General features: G+C 33.3%; 1 protein-coding gene across 7 annotated transcripts in view; it reads left to right on the top strand.

The window, feature by feature from the left end:
• Positions 1-22,603, top strand: part of LOC126975594 (synapse-associated protein of 47 kDa) — a 39,434-nt gene extending 16,831 nt beyond the window's left edge. For 2 of the 7 annotated variants that reach the window (XM_050823549.1, XM_050823548.1), the window contains exons 6-10: positions 15,376-15,513; positions 15,974-16,113; positions 16,488-16,600; positions 16,987-17,094; positions 20,200-22,603. In XM_050823549.1, coding sequence (XP_050679506.1) covers positions 15,376-15,513; positions 15,974-16,113; positions 16,488-16,600; positions 16,987-17,094; positions 20,200-20,324 — 624 coding nt within the window. In that variant the 3' untranslated portion in view covers positions 20,325-22,603. Of the gene's footprint in view, positions 1-15,375; positions 15,514-15,973; positions 16,114-16,487; positions 16,601-16,986; positions 17,095-17,650; positions 19,661-20,199 lie in introns of those variants that run through there. The other 5 variants (XM_050823550.1, XM_050823551.1, XM_050823553.1 and 2 more) reach the window with 4 other exon arrangements.
• The last annotated feature ends 202 nt before the right edge of the window (positions 22,604-22,805 follow it).

The following is a 22,805-nucleotide window of genomic DNA, read 5'->3' as shown; positions in this document are numbered from 1 at the left end:
CTCAAGTCTTCTCTTCTTTTCCTCGAAGAACATATTATTTCCTGGGGTAATATCTGTATAATACCTAAATTTTATAACCAAAAGCGATTCTTTAGGTTCGACTAAACGCGAAAGTTTTTTTTTTACTTTGTACTACTGTATTGGAAGAGGATGGACCTCTCGGCACGGGATCCTAGCGTGAGGCCAGATTACTTGTAATTTTAAAGTTTTACTAACTTATGTACAATTTTTAACAGATGTGTATCAATAATTATCTAAATAATATGATACTTATTTAAATTTATTAAAATTATTATTTATTCTGTTATGCCCTTTGTAAAAAGTATAGGAGCCTATTGGATTAACTATATTACAGGATTAATAAGACTTACTAATATGCTTCAAGGTGATATACGCTTGCAGTATTGAGAATTACTGTAATGTCTCCCAACATTCAACACAACAATTCATTCGGTATCACGTTCTTTTTTTTTATGGAATAGGAGGACAAACGAGCGTACGGGTCACCTGGTGTAAAGTGATCACCGCCGCCCACATTCTCTTGCAACACCAGAGGAATCACAAGAGCGTTGCCAGCCTTTAAGGAAGGTGTACGCGCTTTTTTTGAAGGTACCCATGTCGTATCGTCCCGGAAACACCGCACAAGGAAGCTCATTCCACAGCTTAGTAGTACGAGGAAGAAAGCTCCTTGAAAACCGCACTGTGGAGGACCGCCACACATCCAGATGGTGGGGATGATATCCTAATTTATGGCGTGTCATTGTGCCATACTACAAAGTCCTTCGTAACTGCTAAAAATACCTTCGGCATACAATGATTCCCAGTTGAATGTAAACACTTGTATCCCCCTGGGCCGTTCATATGTGGCCTTGTTGACTGCGAGCATCTAAGAACGGGGTTAAGTAGCTTTCGGTTTATGTTATGTTTGATAGTGCTTTGTAACCAAAGCCAGAATTTTTATGGTAGGAGTGAATTCTGATGGTGTAGGCATAAATGAAACGATTATTTACTTACGAGTTAGAATAGTTCAGTAGACAATCAAGATTTACATTCCAAATATACTAATTTACGCTTCGAGTCTCTTTGGGTGCTAAAAAATTTAATTAAGAACTGCGGAGTAAAGTGGAATTTTTCGTGTAAAATTTCGTTTCAGTTTTGGAGAAGCAAATGAGATTCTCAACTGTACTCTGTCATCATCGATTTTAATTAGTGCTCGCTTTGACAGAACTTTTGTTTCCGTTCCATCCCTAATTAAAACTAGATAAATTGTAAGTATTCTGTTATCTTCTTATCTTTTCTTACCTGAGCAATAAAAAGGTAATCTTGTGATTATAATAATTAAAATAACAGTACTTACGATAGTTTCAAATTGCAACTTTGTTTTTAGTAAATAATTTTGTATTTTGAAACTCTGTTCTACATCCTTAGAAACTATGAACCGTTCGTTAACTGCAATCGTTAGTATAAACGGTATGCTCATCTTCTTAAAAGGTCTCCAACTTTCATGTCCAAGTGATGAGCGGCGGCGAATCAACTATTGGACTATTTGATAACCAATAATTGGTTGTGTTTTTTTTTAACGTCATCCGTCGTCATTCAACGCCATATTAGGCATATTTCAAATAAACCCTTGGACATCAAAGATCAAACATCTGTCCCCATATCTCGTCACATTCGATGATGTCTCCAGGAATGAATTCATTTTTGACGGTATCTCCGTGCAACTTTATTCTTTCTTCAATTTCCTGTCTATCCACTTGTAATCTTGAGAGTTCCATAATTAGTTATTCAATCGAAACATATAAAATAATTCTATTTTATGTTCGGAAAAACAAAATGTTGGTTAAAGTCGCGTAACATGACGAAGTTAATAAAATTGGAGCAAGAATTACTCGCTAAGACTAAGTATTACATAAAATATTAAATTACGCCGCCTCTCGTAGCTGCCGTCGAAAGCTTTCAATCTCTTAATGCCAACGAAATTTGAAATTGATTTCCATACCTCGGTAAAATTTAATTCTGAGTAGATAGTTGCGGATAAGAGGTTGCTATTTCAACTAATAGCTTTAAGACGTAACCTCGATAGGCTATGGTTTTATTTAACTTTCCAAGGATGGGAGATTTTTGGCATCTATTTAATTTGATCGTAAAATCCCTATGATGAGGAAATTATTAATTGCTTTTATGGATCTTCTTTTTAATTACCAATCTGTTTTGAGCGTAAGAATCGGAAACCCGAATCTCTTCATACAGGTCTCTTAATCCACGTAAGTTGATCTGCCATCCCTAACAACATATCAGTTAACTAATTATGGTATATAAGTCTAGGTGGACCTCACCCTTACTTCAATCAACATTTGTCCTGGAAACTTAATACAGTCAACTTGGACGTTAATACCGTCCTGGGTATAAGCAAATTGATCATAGTGTCTGAATATATTCGGAGCCTAATCCACGTTCCACGCTCCCGTGAATATCAGAGAAAAGTGTTGTTTTGGGGAGAGAGAATGATAATTTAAAGATAATATTCAGAATGTCTGATTACAAAGTGCAGACAAGCAGCTGGCAGCATCAGGGAGTTCGCTTTAGTAATATAATTGCAAAAATATGTAATATTCCTACAATAGGTATGGCAAAGCTTTCCTCGTAGAACCAGTGAATAGTATTGCCTGTTCGCAAGTTATTTACTAGAAATTGGCTGGGACGTCTCACAATAATGCTTTGTGCGATGGAACCCACTTTTATTTGCATAATACTCTACACCGCTACGTTGAGAACGATTTGTGTATACGATTTTAGATGGCTTGCCTCTTTGTTTGACTAGGAATGGGCGAGATTTGGTCTCTATGAATTTGATTTCGTATATCTGTTTTATTATTAGAGTGTGCACTTGAATTATTGTAAAATACTGATTTAGGAGACTTTTAAGAATTTTTCTCTTTTTGGGAAACATTGCAAGGCAATTTAAAAGTTACCTCAATCTTGCGTAATTCTTCATTCCAATACATTAAATATTTATTCTATCTTCTAAAAATTTCCACCTACAATTTAATTTGAACCAAAATTGTCCCACCATTACTGCGCCACAACTGGAGATAAACACACTAACATATATGGACCATGCGTCATTCAGACGTTTAATTTATCGGTTAAAGCATTTGACGCGTGTTCTCAGGAGATAAAGGTTCGAAACCTGTATCGTCTGTATATTTTGGTAAATTTGTAAATATTATCCGCTTATGAATAAGCAATGGCAGTAAATTGGCCGCCTAGTCAATATTCTTATTGATTATAATCTTGTTATTCTAGAAAGCTAAACAAGCTCGTTGCCAAAAGGTAATGAACGTACGTCAACCGTTGTTGTAGTCCTTGTCAAGAGATGCTGACAGAATGCTGTTTTTTCAAAAGCTTTCTTACCTAATCTTACTGCTGAAAGTTGCTTACCTCTAAAGGATTTCAGTTAAAAAGACTTAACAAAAATCTTATTTTCTGATAAATTATTCCAGTTACGTATGTCCTAGTTCAAAAATGTGTTTTCCTGTATTATGTCATGAAACATTACCTCGGATTGCTTCAATCTGAGTTCTGGCAAATCTCGCGCGTGCATTCGTAACGGTTATCGAATTAAAATTAAACCGCGCGCTGCAATTGGTGGACGCTCAGGGTGAGGTAACGGTGTGCGGGCGGGGGTTATACAGGCGCGATCAATACCGGCTGTTACGTAAACGCGCGGGGATCGCCGCGGCGCCGTACAGCCTGCCACAAGGCTGCCAACAAAACGTTTGTCTGGACACACTCCTACTAGAGCCTTTGTGTCTGATTTGCGACCTGGTTTATTAAAACATTTTTTTTTTCTATGAAAATAAGGGACGAGACGAGTAGGCCTTTCAGCTGATGATAATTGAAACGCCATTCCCATTATAATTCAGTGCCGCTCAGGATTATTGAAAAACTCCAAAAATTCTAAGCGGCACAAATGCGCTCGTCACCTTCATTCAATTCGTAAAGTCTCATTTGCCCAATAGTTTCACTAGCTACGAGCTAGAAACACAGTGATGCTTACACATTACTGCTTCACGGCACAAATAGGCGCCGTTGTGGTACCCATAATCTAGCCGGGATCCTGTGCAAAAGAGCCTCCCACTGGTGCCACCAACTGCCACTGGACTAGAGATCAAGACTTGTGTTCCCGGCCTTTGAATTACCAATTGCTATTGAAAATTTAACAATCATACAATAAGAAGTTCAGACATTTGTATTTAGATATAAAGAAATACAGCTTTATCTGCAGCTATGCAGCTAGGAGATATTACATTCCGTGTATCCCAATGAAGTTACCGAGATAACTTCCTTTTCTTATAAAAAGGAAATCACTTGGATGTTTCCAGCAACACCAGATGTAAAATTATTATTTAAGGCAACAAGAACATGTCATCCTATGCAATAGAATAAAAGTAGCTTTTTGTTCTAGATATTTGGGGTTTGATATTTCATCGCCTACAAATTTTTAAAACTCTTTTAATTATAACGGAAATTTATGGTTGCGTGGTATTTATCAGGCTAAAAATTTCTTATTTTATTAGTCCTGCTTAATTTCTGTCACAAAGAAAAATACGCCTATGTTTTATGAATTATTATAGTTTTAATAAAATTTATGAGATATATACATTTTATAATATCTAACAAGGTAATCTGTACTTCTATACTAATATTTATAAAGAGGAAAAATTTGATTGTTTGTTTGTTTGCATTGAATAGGCTCCGCAACTACTGTGCCAATTTGAATGATTCCTTCACTGTTGGGAAGCTACATTATCCCCGGGTGTTATAAGCTATATTACATCAGTAAGACTGTCAATAATCGGCCAGTAATGTATAGATTTTCCCACTATTTCTTGCAAATCGTTGCGTGTCATTTTGATTGGCCCATGTCCTCCAAAACTGACGATTTTTCGTCTTCTCGTTATATATTCTTTTAGATCTGCATAAGATGAGGATCAGTTTTCCGCTCTTATAAAGTCAGAAACGTTGGCTTTGTGTCAGAGTTTGCAATTTGGCTCTTGGTACTGCGCTGTTGGATAGTCCACGGTGAATTTTTGAACTGTCGGTATCTTAGACTTTCTTGATACATTTTGGCTGAAGTGAGTTAATACAGGAGAGTCTCCTAGCAGGAAACTTCATTTCTTTCTAATAAGATTTTTGGTTTCCTTATAGGGTTCGGCGAATATTGGCTTTAACAGCATTGACAGCCTTTGGAATTGTAACAGCATGTGGCTTCTTTGAATTTTTAATAGTGGTAAATCTGTCGATCAGCGATAGTAAAATAGTACTCTATGCAACAGTCGTATAAAAAGGGTCAAAAAATACGAGTGACATGTGTTGTGGGACGCCACGAGCGTTATTACCTTAAGTACCACTTTTATTGAGTTTTCACTTATCACCACTTCATCACTAGAGCAAAATCTATTCGAGAAAAAACCGGCCAAGTGCGAGTCGAACTCGAGCATGAAGGGTTCCTTACTAACGTACAAAATATACCACCGTATAGTCTAACTGCTGGCTCAGACTTCGTTCCCATGGAAATTTTGATGTTTTGACCAAAAAATGTTTCCTACGCGAACCATACATTTTTCCAGGTTCAAAATTAGCCTATGTCATTCCAGATCATAATGTATGATATATGTATGATGTATATGTAGTTATACCGTCGGTTGTTTCAGTCGCGTCCGCATACTTCTCAGGTATCTGTGCAAAATTTTCGTTCATCCACTCTGGCGTGATTGAGTAACAAATATCGAATATCGATACATTATGCTTTAGTTGGATGAGTTTGACCTAAACCCAAATACGAATCACTTTAGAACCTTCGCCAGCTTTTTCGCCTCCACTGAATGTAATACGTGCTATAAATTGGTGAAATTCTCGCAATTTATTTCACCTTTATTGCTCTATAATTTGTAGTGGTCCATCCTAGACTTGACAGGTTCGAAGTTCATCTTATATATAAAATTCTCGTGTCACAATGTTAGTTACCTTACTCCTCCGAAACGGCTTTACTGATTTTTACCAAATTTTATGTGCATATTCAGTAGGTCTGAGAATCGGCTACTATCTATTTTTTATATCCCTAAGTGAAAAGGGTTGTTCACCCTTAACATTTTTTTTTTAATTTTTGGACATTTTTTTTTGTTTTTATTTTATTATGATTCAGCATTGAAAAATTCATTCAACTTCAAATACGATAATGAATGAGTAAAATGCAAATCTGAGAAGCTCTCGTGGACGGGACGCGGACATAATGTTCCGCAAACAACATAATAGCGGACATAATGTTTTATAAGTAAATTGGCTATGTACAGACTAAATATTTTACTAAAGACAATTTTAAATTTCGACGGATAAGTGTAGATAATCACAGAGTTAAGGATTACACTTATTAATTCCAGTTGAACTTAACCTTTTGAATTGAATCTTTGAATTTACAGTTTGTTCTACTGCTACAAATTTTAGTAAGTGATGGATGTCCATTACTAGGCAAGGCATGTGCCTTGCCTAGTACATACACTTCAGTGCCGCTCAACTGAAACCCAATTTCCAAACCGAGTTTTAACTAGTTTTTCTACACTCAATCGATTAATACTGGTGCCGGAGACCTTGCGCTTGACAATCGTAGTGCCCCCCGTACCACGGAACTCATTGCGCACACCGATAAGCAACGCCCGTCATAAAGAATGCGATAATTGAGCGACAGTCGCATTTCCGAGATGTTTCATAATATTTATTAACTCTCCGCGAACTCACGACTATGTATCTATAATTACTTTCAGCGCGCTTTCCTGGTATAACTTTGTTACTCAACATTCCCATTAATTCGTTAAACTATATAGTACATATAGCAGTTGTTGGAAAATGTTCAGCTAATGCAGTTAACAACAATTATGCACATAACGTATCGCCGCAGCTTTAACTGGTTTATGTCTGTTCCAGTTAATGTGTTGATCAAATTCTGATTTAACCAATTAATAAAATATAATTATTCAAATACAAAATTCTTTAACAGTAACTTATTTAAAGCCGTTTGTTGATCAAATATATAATTATCCAACTCTGATTTAATATTAGTGATTTAAAACAAGCTACAAACAACGCTTGATAGAGATGAAATAAATCCTAAAGAAAAACTTCAAGGTAGTCCAAACTGTACTTTCTGCATTTTTTTCGTGTCTACCCTCATATAACTCGCGGTAATTAAAACTACAATTTTTTAAAAAATACGTTGTATAAGAATCTACTTTAAAACAATAGTGCAAGTATTATATTTGCACACGAGCTTATTTTTACCACATCTAGGCATTGTATGTTTTAAGTGTATGCGAATACATAAGGCTTTAAGTAACATTGATTAACTTGGATATAGTAACTGTACTGTTGAAAAATTTGTTTTACATACAAAACAAAATAGAAAAACCTTATAATCTATATAAATTAGAAAAATACTAAAATTGTTTTGATTATTATCCTGGTATTTTAGCATAAACTGCAGAAATATATACATAGTTACGTTATTAACGCGCGTAGCTAACTAAGCATACTGTAAATTCTTTTTCAATTACTCTATTTTAATTAAATTTATTAAGCTATGTAATCTCATGAAATAAATGAGAAGAGAAGTGTATAATCATTCAAGCTTCAACGAACTTCTAAATGCTAATGAATCTTCAACATCGCTTATATGCATCAAATACCGAGACTAACATATCCCTGAAAGACTTTGCATAGTATCGAACTTCCGCGGTTTTCACTGTCCGAGTTTTTTTTATCTTGTCCCAACTTATGCACACTTATCGACTTGTTGAGTTTTTCAAAAGGACAACTATGATATTTCCTAGTAACGCATCAGTCATTATTATTGTTAGTAAGTACGCGTAACACAAAGAGCAAGAGCCCGTGAACCCCAGATCTACGTTATTGGCAAAGGGTTGGAACTATCAAAAGTGGTCTGCCTTATGAGGATACATCAGCTACTTATTACCCAAGTATTATATATAAAAATCAGCTTTTATACTATGACTTAAGTAAAATTATAATTTAATGAACACTGTGGGTGTCTGGCAAGGGTTTGCCTCGATGTCTGGCAATGAATAACGTGATTTTTAATAATATTCTGAAAGTAATACCGAAAAATCGCACTTTATTATTTGATGTATTTAGATCGGTATTTTACACACCTTTAGTACCGTTTACCTGCCAAAGACACTGTAACCCAAACTCCATAATGGTCCATCGTTCTTACCTCTGTTTGGAGCATGCGCTGACAAACTTTCAGCTTTTATAAAATAACGTAGGTCTGGGGTTCACGGGCTCTCATACTAGCAACTTGTATCTTGAAAAATTCAAAAAAGAACTTGTGTTACTTAATTAGAGGTCGATGTTTAGATCTCGTCGAACGCAAAATCAGTTGTCGCCATGCAGCATATGCCACAAAATAAATTGCCGTCGTCACCATCTGGTGTTTTAAGATCAATATGACATGGCGTTGTCCCACCCGTTCTAATGTTGCAGAAGAGCATGAGCAATGTTCAATAATCGTTAATAAAATATTTATTTTGTTTAGACAAGAGAAATATAGTAACAAAGAAACGTGTTTCACTATTTGTGTTTAACAGCCAACGTGCGGTCGCTTAGTCCTCCTTTTAATATGGTAAAATTAACAGTTCTAGGACAGGTTAAGGCATTAACAGTCCTAGTTTCATATTTCTAGTAAATAATAATATGTTTTATCACTATATTGCAATTGTGAAAATTATATACTTTCATAGAATACAGAGTGGAGATACATTGGCGAAATTAAATGAACGCTTGTTAGCTCTACAGAGCTTAACTATAATCATAAAAAAATAATTCTAATAATAAAAATAGTTTAAATATCTAAAAACACGCTTTGGTTGAAATTTAAAATGAACATCAATTCCAGCCTTATAAATTTAATAAAAAGAAAAATTACATTAATTAACAAACATCTTATTTTGCTAATTGAAACATGGATTAATTTGACCACATTAATGTATTGTCATCGGTCCTCGATAAATCTACGTTTGAACGAAATTTGGCCGTTTAAATTGGGTCAAAATCGCGCCCATACTCGTCGGTTACAAACAAACATACATACTAATAAAAAGCGTGTAAAAATTAATGTAATTGAAAGGAGACGGGGATTTCTTGGCCAAAATGTAATAAGTTGAGATATGGTTTAAAAAATTGTCGTATTTTGCTATTTCTAAATATAGAAAATTACCTTATTTCGCAATCTAGAAAACGAGAAATCTTCAAATTAAGTTTTCACTATCTTAAAATTCACGATTAAAATGGGATATCGATTATTATAATCGATAAATAAGAATGAGTTAATACAATTCAACCCAGAACCACTTGCACCAGATGATTGATTCAATAAAAGTAACTAAAAAAAATACATTATAATTAATATAACATAATGTCTTTAGTTAACAAAAATCAATATCAACTTAATATTAAAAAGAAATCGATCGAAGAAAAAGTCGATTCTTAATCTCGTTCTGTACTTTTAATCTGTGCTGATAGTGACAGTTACAGTTACGAATTGTCTAGAATGTCAATTGTCAATCACTCGTTTCGTAGTATCGTTTGTGCGTACCTACGCGTTTTGTCATTTGCGTGTTTCCCGTTGTTTTATTGATATTTTTCTTCTTTCTTTAATTTGACTTCTGATATTGCTAAACTTGTACGATCATTATCGTACAACAAAAAAACTATCGCATTTCAAAAATCAGCTGTTTTAATATAGATTGTTGACCATATATTGCATAACCTCAAATTTACAAAACCTCATATAACTCAGCTTTCAGATTGCCAAAAATCCTCAAAACAGTGATCCTTTTACATCTTGGCCCAATAATGTATGAAAGAGTATCCGTCTCCTTTGAAAATTTCAAACTAACAAATTAAACATTCAAAAACAAAATTTTAATCACTCTTTTTATATTTTTCTGTATCAATTTCTCAGCTCAAGTTCTCGTAAGCTCTCAGTATGATTGTGTTTATTAATTTCGCGCTGGTTTTTTCGGGTAAGCTGTATGAAATGTATCTAGGTTTGTTATGTATGCAAAAAAAAGTATAGATGAAAGAGTGCGATTCTTGCTAGCTTGTGTAGTTTAGTGTCGATTACTACTCTAAAATATTTATTCTATAGATGTATTCTATACTAGTGATAACAATGCTCATTACTGGCTCACCACATTTACGACTGCCATCCGAGACTTTCATTGGTCGTTAGCGTTTAAGTGATGCCGCAGGCGGGGGACTTTTATATCGCATCGGTCCACATCTTCAGCGGTGGCTGTATAATAAAAATTAATCATAAAAGTAGAAATTCGGATCTTATTTAACTGTGCCATTGGCCCATTGCTTTATAAATTCTATGTGTCTATTTTAGTAATCGAAACATTGCACTTAAGACATATGCACTAAACTTGAAGATCCCTAAATCCTATCGGTTAGGGATTTATTATATTGCAGCAGGTAATTGATTCTGGTATAGCTATATTTGGTTTAACTTTTTCTCCTCATCCACAGCACGGTTCGTAAGCAACTTTTTTTGTGGAAAATTTAGAGAACAAACGATTCAAAGACAATGGATTCGAACATGCGCCTTCGGAGATCACGCCTCTGCAATGGTACTAACATAACGAATGTCATCGCTAAGCTATCCAATACCATACCGTTCATAAATCTTAGCTTGGTGCCGTCAAATGGTGCTCTTCTACTGTTATTATACGAGAATGAAGGATTTTTTTTTATGAAAGTAAGGGACGAGACCATCAGGACGTTTAGCTGATGGTTATTGATATGCCCTGCCCATTACAATGTAGTGCCGCTCAGGGTTCTTGAAAAACCCAAAAATTCTGAGCGGCACTCCAATTGCGCTGGTCACCGTGAGACATAAGATGTATAGTGTCAGTTGCCCAGTAATTTCAGTAGCTACGGCGCCCTTCAGACCTAAACACAGTAATGCTTAAATATTACTGCTTCACGGCAGAAATAGGCGCCGTTGGTACCCATAATCTAGCCGGCATCCTGTGCAAAGGAGCCTCCCACTAGTGTGGGATGATGATGGATGATACTGCGTTGAAAGCAAAAAATAAGATAGTGTAACTTATTGTTACTATTAGCCAAATAGTTTCACTTCAAAATGTTGTAGAGTACATTGGTTGTTTTAATTTAAACGTAATTTTAAAGTATATGGTTGGTAGTCGCCATATTTTTATAAAAGGTTTTTGTTAAAAAAAAGGGCGTGCTCCTTTAACGTTAATTCTGTTTATATCTATAACTCTTTCCCCTTTTCTTTTGTAAACGCTTATTATCCCATCGGAAAGTGGAGGCAAAAGAGCTGACAACGGAAAACTCAGCATAGATGCAGGAATAGAGAAAAATCGATAGTTCGCTTGGTTTTCTCTCTCCCTCTAGTCGCGCACTCAATGCTAACCATCGCGATGGTTTCGATTGCTATTTCCTGTGTAAAACTTGTCGCCGAGTTATACTGACCGGTGGCTGCATGTATAGTTATACTGGCTTTGGAAGCCAAGGTGCTTGTCCTTCTCATCAGGTCATCTTTTCAGGCTTCGACCTCTGGCTCTTGTCCTTAACATTATCTCAATGAGCTTCTCTTGATTGTGGGCTGGTTTCCATGTGTGATCTGCCTAAAATACTATAGTCCTCTCTTCATGCTTGCTGTGGACATCTGTTCACTGTTATTTGATGTTGAGCTCCTCCAGGATCGACTCATGCTGACCAGGGGATGAGTAACTTGCACTTGCACCACCACCATATCGCGAAGGCAAAAACGCGTCTTCAGTCTATTCCCATGAGGGTCCACGACTATATAAAAGATCAAGATTTTATTTTCTAAGTAAAGTGCATTTTGTAATTGATCTACGAAAGTAATATTGTATGATATGCGATGATTTTTTAAATCTCTCGTTGATCTTTATAAAATGTAACCATTATGTTTAACATCTTTTTACAAATCATATTATTTATTATATTCTGACCATGTTACAAAAACGCCATAATTTTCAATATCAGCAAACCCGATGCGTGTTTTTGTGTAAAACATAAAGTTTTGTAACAATTATCTGCAGGATTTAAATCTCTTTCGTCTGTTGTGAAACTTTCCTCTTAATGTCCGCTCGGCCATTCTAGCGTAACTGAAGGCTTTATCGCACGCTCCTCCCCTGTTTATGTTGTACCCCTTTGCACCCACAGTGCTTTTATATTACGTTTATTATCTCGCTTAGCAGTGTTTACATGATATAGGTACTCCTCTTTGTATTCTTTTTCACTTGAGTTCTGTTCGTTGATTTATTAAACAATATGATTTGATGATGATTTTTTTATGATTTTTTAAACAATATCTGGATGAAGAAGATCGTCGTGCTTATTCATGATGGGATAAAATATTGATTAAGGTATTAATAACCAATTAGATGTAGGTAGTGTATGTGGTAGGGATGTTCTTTAGCACAGGTTTGGCAGTGACACTGCATAACAAACCGGCCCCGCCCTTACAGGTTGCTCAGTCTGCCACCGGGAGATTGTCCGTGTTACCGTTATGATGCCGTATGGTTCAGTGAAATAGTGGGGAAAGTGTTAGTTCAACGTCTAGTCTAACGAATGATGGTATTACATACACAGGTGAACTATTATTCCATCATTAATCCAAGAAATAATTAAACACCCAAAAAGAGGGAAAGGAAAAAAAGGGATGCTTCTTAGGACCTTAAAACGTCGACTACTGATGAAAACTAGATTTTAGAAAAACGGAGTAAAACCTATAACTTGATTTCTACTTGAAGAATTCTTTTCATTTATCTTCACGTATTATTAGAGAGTGCTGTGTGGAATTCTTGACGTAGGTATTGAATAAGAACTTCATCTAGAGCGTATCGAAGACATCTTTATCGAGCAATTATTTATTTACAAAAAAAAGACACTTTATATAAATTTTAACTGGCTATATTTAATATTATTAAAATTAGTGTAATGCATAAAGTTTTATAACAATTATCTGTAGTATTCGAAACTCTTAACTTTCCTCGTAATGTCCGCTCGGCCATTCTAGCGTGACTGAAGGCTTTATCGCGTTATCTTTTTATGTTATACCCCTGTGAACCCACAGTTCTTTTATTATTCATTTATTATCTGGTTGCATATATTGAATATAACCAGTGTTAAAATTTAACTGTGGTGTTTTTGGAAATGCTCTTTATTTCGCATGCTAATGAATTTTGATCAAATAAAAAGGAACAGTCAAAAGTATTGTGTGTTAGTGATTCTAGTGATATAGGCGGTAGTAGAGATATATATCTCTATGTATATATATATGTAGGGTATGGACCAGTCATGGACTTTTTATCCCATAGATGCCCTAATAAACGTCGAGCATTCAGTACTCCGTGCCCGCTCACCTCAACTGGCTGTCTGTATTATTTGCATTGCGAATATATAGGTATTAATGATAATTATAAATAACTAATTACAAGTCCCATAAGAGTTGAGTTATGAGTACAATAATATCTACCGGTATCTCATGGGGTTAAAACGTTTCTAGTTTCGTAGCGTCACTGAGATGTATACTCAATTTAGGGTTAACTCATTTAATGCTGATCAGAGAAACCGGATTGCATCTTTCATGGCTGGAGTTGTCAGGTGTAACAATAGCATTATCGAAAATGTGGCGGAAAGACTACTTACTAGTTTAATTTTTAAAACGTGGTTGAAACAGCCTCTATCTTTTACTTAATAGTAAATTATTATTGAATATTATTATTAGAAATTGATTAATATAGTTTAAGCTTTTTAATTCAATTTAATTTTTTAATGTTAAATATGGACGTTGTTCTGAAATAAACATATTATTATTATTATTATTATTATTTTGCGTTGTAAGGTCGATGGTATAAAAAAGTGGAGATCATATTTTCATGTTACTCTGATTGTCAGATAAAGTTGAAATGTTTCATTTCATCGTAATTGTTTTAGGGTTTTGGTAATCCTGAATTGGATGTATGCCTCTTCTTGATAGCGATCTTGACCATGACTTATCCCGTCCAGACCTCGGTGGCATGGCGTCTTATTAATATAATATGATACTAATTAGTTCTCCATGTATTTTACATAGCTGTAACACAAAGATTTTGACTGACTTTCAACCTAAGGGTGTAATATGATTTAAACTCAATGTGTAAAAAATCTTCGTAACATTGAAACGTAAAATATTCCAAATAAAATTGCTGTCCTTTTGTATACTATTAAGTTGGAATATGTTTTGTCTGCTGTTAAAACATACTACTAATAACGACAACAATAATATGGTATTCTATATCTCAACTAAAGGAGATAATAACAAAATAAGACGTTAATATATTGCCTATTATAATGATTACCGTTGCTCCGGCCGGGATACGTTAAAAGCTTTTCGGTTCCATGAGAACATTAATCAGTTTCATATCAGATGATTTTATCAAGTATAAATATAGGCTTTCATTTAATACATACACTTTCCGCAATTTAAGAAAATGTTTCAATTTTGTGTGCTGTTAAGTGACAGAGATATATTTAATTTACAAAATGGCAACATAGGATATTCGTTTATATATAATACGGCAATGGGAATAAATTTTGATGATTTTTCAAAGCAGAGGTTGTTTAACTTTGGAAATTATTCTATAATAATTGTTATATATTAATATATAACATTCATTCAAACATCAGGCAGTTCTTCGGTAAATAATTTCAATTATTGTGGCCCTGGTGTTCTGGCAAACGGCCCAAAACTTTTCCCTGTGCTGAGGGAGAAATTTAAAGTGCGTCGCGTCAGGGGTGTTAAGGGAAAATTTCATTAGATACTATTATCAGATTAAATAGCCGAGCTAACAGTAGGACAGATGATTTATACGAGCTCTTTTTTGAAATATTTTCTCTGTTTCTTGTTTAATTCGGCCCCTGGAGTGCTATAGAAATAATTAAGAGTCGAAGTAATATTATACAAGATGTAATTTTAGTTAAGAATTGTCTACTAAGTAGACAATCAATCAAAAAAATTACCTTTTGTATTCTCATTTATAAAAAACGATTAAACACTGGTTATATAACACTACATTTATGACAATGATTTCTATGTCGAAGATACACATGAAAACCCTAGTTTTCGACGTATCGCATACGTCGATTTACAAATAATCCCGTGCTGCAATAAAAATCATGGAAATTAGGCATACTATCACTACCTGACAAACTGATAGTATAGAATATAGACTGACAGACTTCTTTTGTTTGCAGAGCATTCTTGGCGAGTTCAATCGCGAGCAGGACGCGTTCATAAAGGGGCAGGAGAAGGGCGGTGGCGCAGCTCAGCCACCATGGATCGGCGCACCCAATGAGCCCGCACTCAAAGAGGAATGCCTCTCTCTATCAACTGTAAGTGGATAATTGGACATCAGTAGTAAACTAAGAAGTCACATAAGTAGCATTAATCATTCGATTCAAATTATATTCTCGTTGTAACAGAGTTTGGTCTGCGACCTACACTTACCATTCTAGTCCATACAAAAAGTAGATCGCTCGTCACCTCAAGTGATTGTTAGTACCGGTCGAAAGTAAAAGCCAAATTGGCTCCTAGACTAGGTTTCATTAAAAAAGCGAGACAATATTACAAGATGGCTCCACAGAATACTAGTACTCTATAGGCGCTGGTCCGGACATATTTGTGTTACTGCTCTACACTCTGATACATGCAGGGTGGGCTTCAGTGATGACTAACCATCATGTGACCTTTACTCTCGCTTTTCCTTCACCATAAACAAAGAAACAGCTAAGGAACCAAATTAACATACAAACGAGACCGAAACAAACTAAAATAAAATGACAATATTTGCAGGATCGACGAAACTTTGTCCGTGCCCCGCCCGCAGGTGTGGAGTTCGATTTTGACTACGACAAGATGTACCCCGTCGCGGTAGCCATCATGGGAGAGGATCCCAATCTCGAGAAGATGCGGTTCGACCTTGTGCCCAAAGTGTAAGTTTTTGTGTTTATTTACCAAGTGTTAGTTTTTGTGTTTACTTTTAGTTACCAAGCAGAAAGCTTATCAGCAGATGTTCTTTATATGGTATATATGACTACATTAAGAAAAATCAATAACTTAATTATATGGCTGGGCAACAATCACCTTGCAAGAGAGTGATAGTAATACCTAATATACTGAACTGCATGCCGTTTGCCAAAGGCTGGCCTTTGACCAGGAAGCTATCCCACTTTGAGAGCTTGCTATTGAATTGCATGTCGAAGACTCACTTCCATCCGGTGAGCTCTCTGATTTGCGCCCTCTAATACGTGCAAAAATGTACTCGTTTACAATTTAATCAAATATCAATGTTTGTTATTTATTACAGTATTACAGAGGAAAACTTTTGGCGGAACTATTTTTACCGCGTGTCTCTAATCTGCCAAGCCAATGAAGCAGATGCGGTTGCTGAAGGCCAAGGAAGCGCTGATTATTCTCAGGGTATGTCTCCTTAAAATTAAAATATAAATTAATAACTTAAGTAAGAAATAATATCCCTTGACTCTAACTTAATAAACGATTCAGATTATTTGAAATTTGTTTAAGGTTTCCTTTTAGTTGGCTATAATCCGTGCCCACTGCTTGTATTATTTTGATTGTTGGGGTCATGCAGTAGTTTATAATATTTGAAATCACTATAAGATGCTGAGTAAATTTTGTCCTACAGTGTTCTGTTGCATTCCTCGATTTTCATTTAACCTTTTTTCCTGTAATTATTATTTTCATTTGTTAGTGTCGACAAAATTCAATTTTCACACCATGAAAAGTAAACTAGTTTGTATTTATGTTTTTTTATCCTTTTTATTTTTTTTTATTTTGAAATTTAGATCCTAAATCTGCTAGTGGGGTTTTAATTGCAAACGAGAAAACATCACAAGAGTCTATAGATGACGTCAAGAAAAGAATCAAATCCTTGAAAGTTGATAGAGATGATGGTAAGAATTGAAATAAATTTGTTGTTAAATTCTTAAATAAAGCCGAATTATTTTAGGTGCTTTAGATATTTACTATTAATGAAGGAAATTTATTTACACAAAAAGCTTGTGCATTTGCAGATAAAGACATATAGTCATACAGAATACCTTATATTTTATACGGGATATTAATTAAGGGATTATAATCAAGGGTACTTTTAATAATTCCTCCTCAATAGATCTCAAGTCTTTATTGTCAATTATTTATCGATTTATATTTTTTAATTTACATTATATTCACGAATCCTTTAGTTTTCATATTCGTTATTTTGTCTTCATATATCCCAGAAAAATCATTTAATCAGTTTTTTTTCTTTCATAAATCTTGATATCTATTGATAGTTTTAACCAACTTTGAGAATATCTTTTTGTGTATTATTGGCATGTATTAATTAATTTTGCGTATCGCCGACACTTCGACTTATGAAAATTTGTCATCATTTCAACGATACTCCATCATATGAAAGATATTTTAAAAATATTGTAATCAATATATTTTTATCTTTTTGGAATGCAGCTTAAGAGCCTCGTGGATACCAAGAAACATTTGCGAAAGCTGATTTATGAAACCCGTTTGTAGCGTCACTGTCTGTATTCATTTCTTCATAAAAATATTTACTAAATTACATGTAGGTTTACCAAGAGTCCGTATTATTTTGAAATGAAATTAGTAAAATGTTATATTTCATTTTCGAAATACTTAGTTACTACTAAAGCTAGCCTTGCAAAGGATAAAAAGTTTGAAATTGGATGTAACTTATAATAATTACATACAATACTTCAAAGAAGCCTATAAATACGGGCAAGACTCACGTATTCTGTTGACACCTTTTATTACAGCGGAATCTGGTAAACCTATTGTACGACAAGCTTTTTTTATTACCTCTATATCTGTTTTGGATCGAATATGAAGCTCAATATGCTTGTGTGGGAGCTATTTTCGCTACAAAGATGTTTTCTCATATACTTTAATCTAAAATATTGTAATGCCGACATAGTAACTAGATGTTGTCATTGTTTTTCTTCAGATCACTTTGTCACATGAGTATTGTATATTATTATGGAGAAATGATTAATTTCTATGGATTCATTTTGATTGATGTTTAGTTCATTCAAATAAAATACCTAAACTCATAGTCTTATTGTTAGAAATACTTAAATTTAATTATTTATGATTTAATTTTTATTTAGATGATATTATGATATTAGTCAGTATTTCGGCATTGCAAGATTACCAATTTCTATCACTGTTGATCTCATATTTTTGGAGCGTTATTTATATAAAAAATATATGGCTGTTCGCGTCTTATTGTTTTTTGTTTATAAATCTAAAGTTTATAATCTATTATATATCCCAATGTCATATCTTCATCCTTGTTGTTGTTGTATGGTGTGTCGTTCATAAGTAATCGATGTTAAAATACTCTTATATGACAATATAGCTTCTTGTCCCTATCCCTATATGAATGTATATATTGTTATGTATCCCTTCATTAAGTGTTTTCAACTCTACTAATTCTCAACACAGACTTAAAGCTTAAGCAGTTACAATGTGTCACTAGTTGAAATTCTTAATGATTAGAAAGTGTTATTTGTAGTAGCATTTATTTGTCTCTATTGAGGTGAACTGTTAGTCACAGTATTTGTCTAATTAATATTCTCAATGGTACTTATGTAAACTTAATGTTATATATGTGTATAAGTATATAAGGCGACTACTTACATTCATGTAATAGCTCTCGATACCTATACTTGTTAGTGATTAAAAAATATATATTTGTAATGGTTTTAACATTGCTACTTAATCCCTTGCTTTGAATACTGCTTGCTTAACTCCCGTATGCATTATTTGAATAAACTTTTTAATTTCTCAAAGTTGGTTAAAAGTTTTTAATTTTTTTTTTGTTATCACGTGGCAATGTTGAAACGCGAATATTGTGTTGTCAGATCTTTTGATATTTAACATAATGGTTACAAATACTCTCGATCTTGTTAAAAGTTTAAGGATTTTAAATTTTAGTGTTAAAAATCTCAATATAGCCGCGACATATCACTTATGGGTGACAGTCAATTAAATATTTCCAAATATACTGCCGTCTTATTGAACTACCTGACAACACATTCATGTAACGTCTCCTTAGTTTGTGTAATACTTTATATTTAATGTTACGTAGCGGGTAGTTGATGAAGTTAATTGTATTAAACCAACTTGGTGATAGAATACAGGCCTACTAAAACTTAATTTCCTGTCGCTGTTTTATTAAATATTAGATATTTTCATTTGCTTTCAGAATAATTTATGTTGATTTAAACTAAATGTATCAGATCAGTATCATTTATAATGAATTTTTTTGTTTCTTTAAATAATTATTATAACATTTCTTTTTTTCATATGCAGTTAGCGTCTGTAAACTTTACAATTTCTATTGTCAATACTTGGGAGATGTCTAGTGAAATTACAATATAGTATTTAACGGCATTTATAGTTAGTTATTATGATTGAAATAATTATATTATTCTAAAATAATATTGGTGTTGTCATTTTCTAATCTATTCGAGGGGAAAATGAAGACAAAATAATTTTTAGATGGTAAAACATTACGGCGACTTTTATAAAATTTGTGAGTATTTAAATTTATTTAATTTTAAAATGGTTTAGCCATTCTTTTATGTGAAATCCAAACTCACTGATGGTGTTTTAGTTACTTGAAATTCCCAGAATACGATTTTAAAAATTAATATCTCGCCTTAAAATATTTGATGACGTAAGAGTAATTCTAAAGAAATAAAGTTTATAAAGTGCATATTTAATTCCTGTTTAAATCTTATGCATAAAGAGTTTATTGTGACGGTGTTTCGTTTGAGAGCTCTGAATTTTGAAAGCAATTTTGAAGTGTTTTCCAGTTATCAAATACGTGAAAATTTGAAGATGTTGCATGAACCATAAAATATGGAAAAATACATTACAATAACAATATGTTTTACCTATAATATGTATAAAATTTTAAATATTATTTTTTATCACAAACTGTACAGTAAACTAAACAATTTCCTTTTCAATTTCAGAACAATGGGAGAAAGAGTTGGAGGCGGAGTTAAATGAGTACGAAGTCGTAGCGGAAAAGAGTGGCGATGACAAATGGGAAAAGGAGTGCGAAGATCTTCTTGCGGATGAAGTGGATCTCAAGTGAATTTGTTGTAATAACCACAACAATATCTTGTTCAATCCTCCTCTTACTTATTATCAACTATAATGTTACATTTATCTTCAATTATTAAGTCAATGAGAGAAAGATATTTAAATAATCTAAGACAACACTTTCGATTATTCCATTTTCATGTCTTCGGTTTTCGAGGACCTACTGCCTGTTTTTTATAACATTTGTCGTTTGGACGGGAAGTGTTCGGTTTTTAATCTTACTAACCAAATTTTTTTAAAGCATACTGCATTTAATGTCCTACCACTGCGTTCATTTAAATGTGCAGTTTTTTCAACTTATTATTGTATAAATAAAAACAATTTTCTCATAGCTTATAATATTATAAATAGGCCCATGTCAGCTTGTTGATATCAGTTCTTCATTTATTTTATTACATTTCGACAAAAGTCTACATACAGAATAAGGCGACACTAATTTAAATATTGTTCACTAATACATATTTTTAACACGATACATTTAATTGCTTTTCTTTCATACTTTTCATATAAGTTTTTGAATACTGACGTAGGAATTCATGTATTTTTTTTAACAATTTGTTATAGCTTCGATGGTGTTACGGTAGGAAATTGTGAAGGGTTGTTTTTTAATTTTACAATTTTTAAACTAATAATTACTATTATAGTAGTATCATGATATTAATTCGTAACTAGACGTGTTTCCGCGTGCATTTTATCGTCGTTAGAATACTAAGATTTGATAACATTAATAAAATAGGTAATATCTTTATTTATTGTTACTAAAAGTTCTTTTGTCAACCGAGATATGTACTTCCAAAATTCTTTATTGAATTTAAGCGTTCAAACATTTTAAAGTGTTCAAATTCTTTAAAATTGTAGATTTCACAAAAAGATAGAGGAAATTTTACGTTGCAATCTGTTGAGTATACTGTCATGATTATACCCAACTAATTTGTTGTATTATTAATTGAGGGTAGCGCGGATTTAAAGATCATCAATAAGCGCCATCTATTATCATTTTCTTAGAATATTTCAGAGCGAAAGTGTCTCTAGTGCGTGCGAAGTATTCGCAGTTCGCCCGGGTAGTTATAAAAAATGTGATCTTATTATTTTGTTAAATGTATTCCAGATTACTTTTAAGGTTCTTGCCAAATAATACGTGTAGCTTAGTTGTGTATATTAATTGTATATTATTGTACTATTGACTTCATTTAGATTACATCCTATAAAATTCTATTAAAAATAGGAATAATTTTAATATAAACATTGATAATTAAGGCAGCGGTTAAGATTTCTATCTACTGGTAGGCGACCAGACAGGCTAAATTGTAATACGAAATCATAATGTTTTTCTTGTAAACCTCACTTTATAAAATCCTGTTTTATTATTTGAAAAAAAAAAATAAGTTTTTTATATTCAAATATAGATCACGACGATTATATTAAAGTTAAACATAATAAAAATTTACACAAACATAAAACTTTACTGATTTTGTAAGTATAAACATGGGTTCCATATACTTTTACTTGCTCCTATTTATATATAGCGCGCTCATTAAACATACAGTTAATTCCCTCTATAACGATCTTTGTGGTTCCGCGTTACAGGAAAACACGTTATAGGTGCTGTATGATATTTTGCCTAGTTTTACTATTTTATTAAGGTTTTTAATACACAAATTTAATAAAATAATTTAATTTTGTAATAACACAATAATTATTGACACATGTGCAAAAGTACGCGACGAATTATTATGAAGTGTACAAGTCATGATAAATTTCACAGTACAGAAATATGCATGTGGATATTCCACGCGTTATATGGCACAATGCCCGTGTTTGATTTTGCGTTTACACGTTATAAGGGTACCGCGTTATACGGCAGATTACTCTAATTAAAAATGTGCACAACTACAATAATGGTATTAATTTCCCTTTATAAATTGATTAATTACACGTGGGTTGCAACGAGACGAGCGTACTTACCAAATGATTATACTTATTTATTTGTATATGCATATTCTTATTTATATGTATTATATTTTAGTTAGTATTGTTTAGATGCAATCTGATTTAAAATTCAATGCGTTCTTTAGCTCATTGTGATTATTTAGTTATCGCATTGAAAGTATTTGTACATATTTAATTTAGGTTTTGATAAAAAATTTAGTTTAAAAAAAAATTCGCATTTCATGTTTTGTACTTTAGTAAGTTTGTATTAGGTGTTATTAAATTATAAATTATTATATTATTTAGCCTTGTATTATATTCATGCTTTATTTAATTGCAATAAACATTCCTCGGACATAATTTTTATTTCATTTTCTGTTGAACTAAAATTAAGCTGGGTTGCGTGACATTAGCTGGTATAGTTAAGGTTAGTCCACGTAACATGAGTAACGCTTACTTTAACATAGACTGTGGAATGTGTTGCACCTTTGTATTCCTTGGTATAGTTTAAGTTGGTTAAGAAGTGACATATCATACAAGTTCT

Source organism: Leptidea sinapis, chromosome 36, assembly GCF_905404315.1.
Source record: "Leptidea sinapis chromosome 36, ilLepSina1.1, whole genome shotgun sequence".
Taxonomy (NCBI): domain Eukaryota; kingdom Metazoa; phylum Arthropoda; class Insecta; order Lepidoptera; family Pieridae; genus Leptidea; species Leptidea sinapis.
Note: the sequence above shows the minus strand (reverse complement) of the source record. Positions and strands in the feature narration are given on the sequence as shown.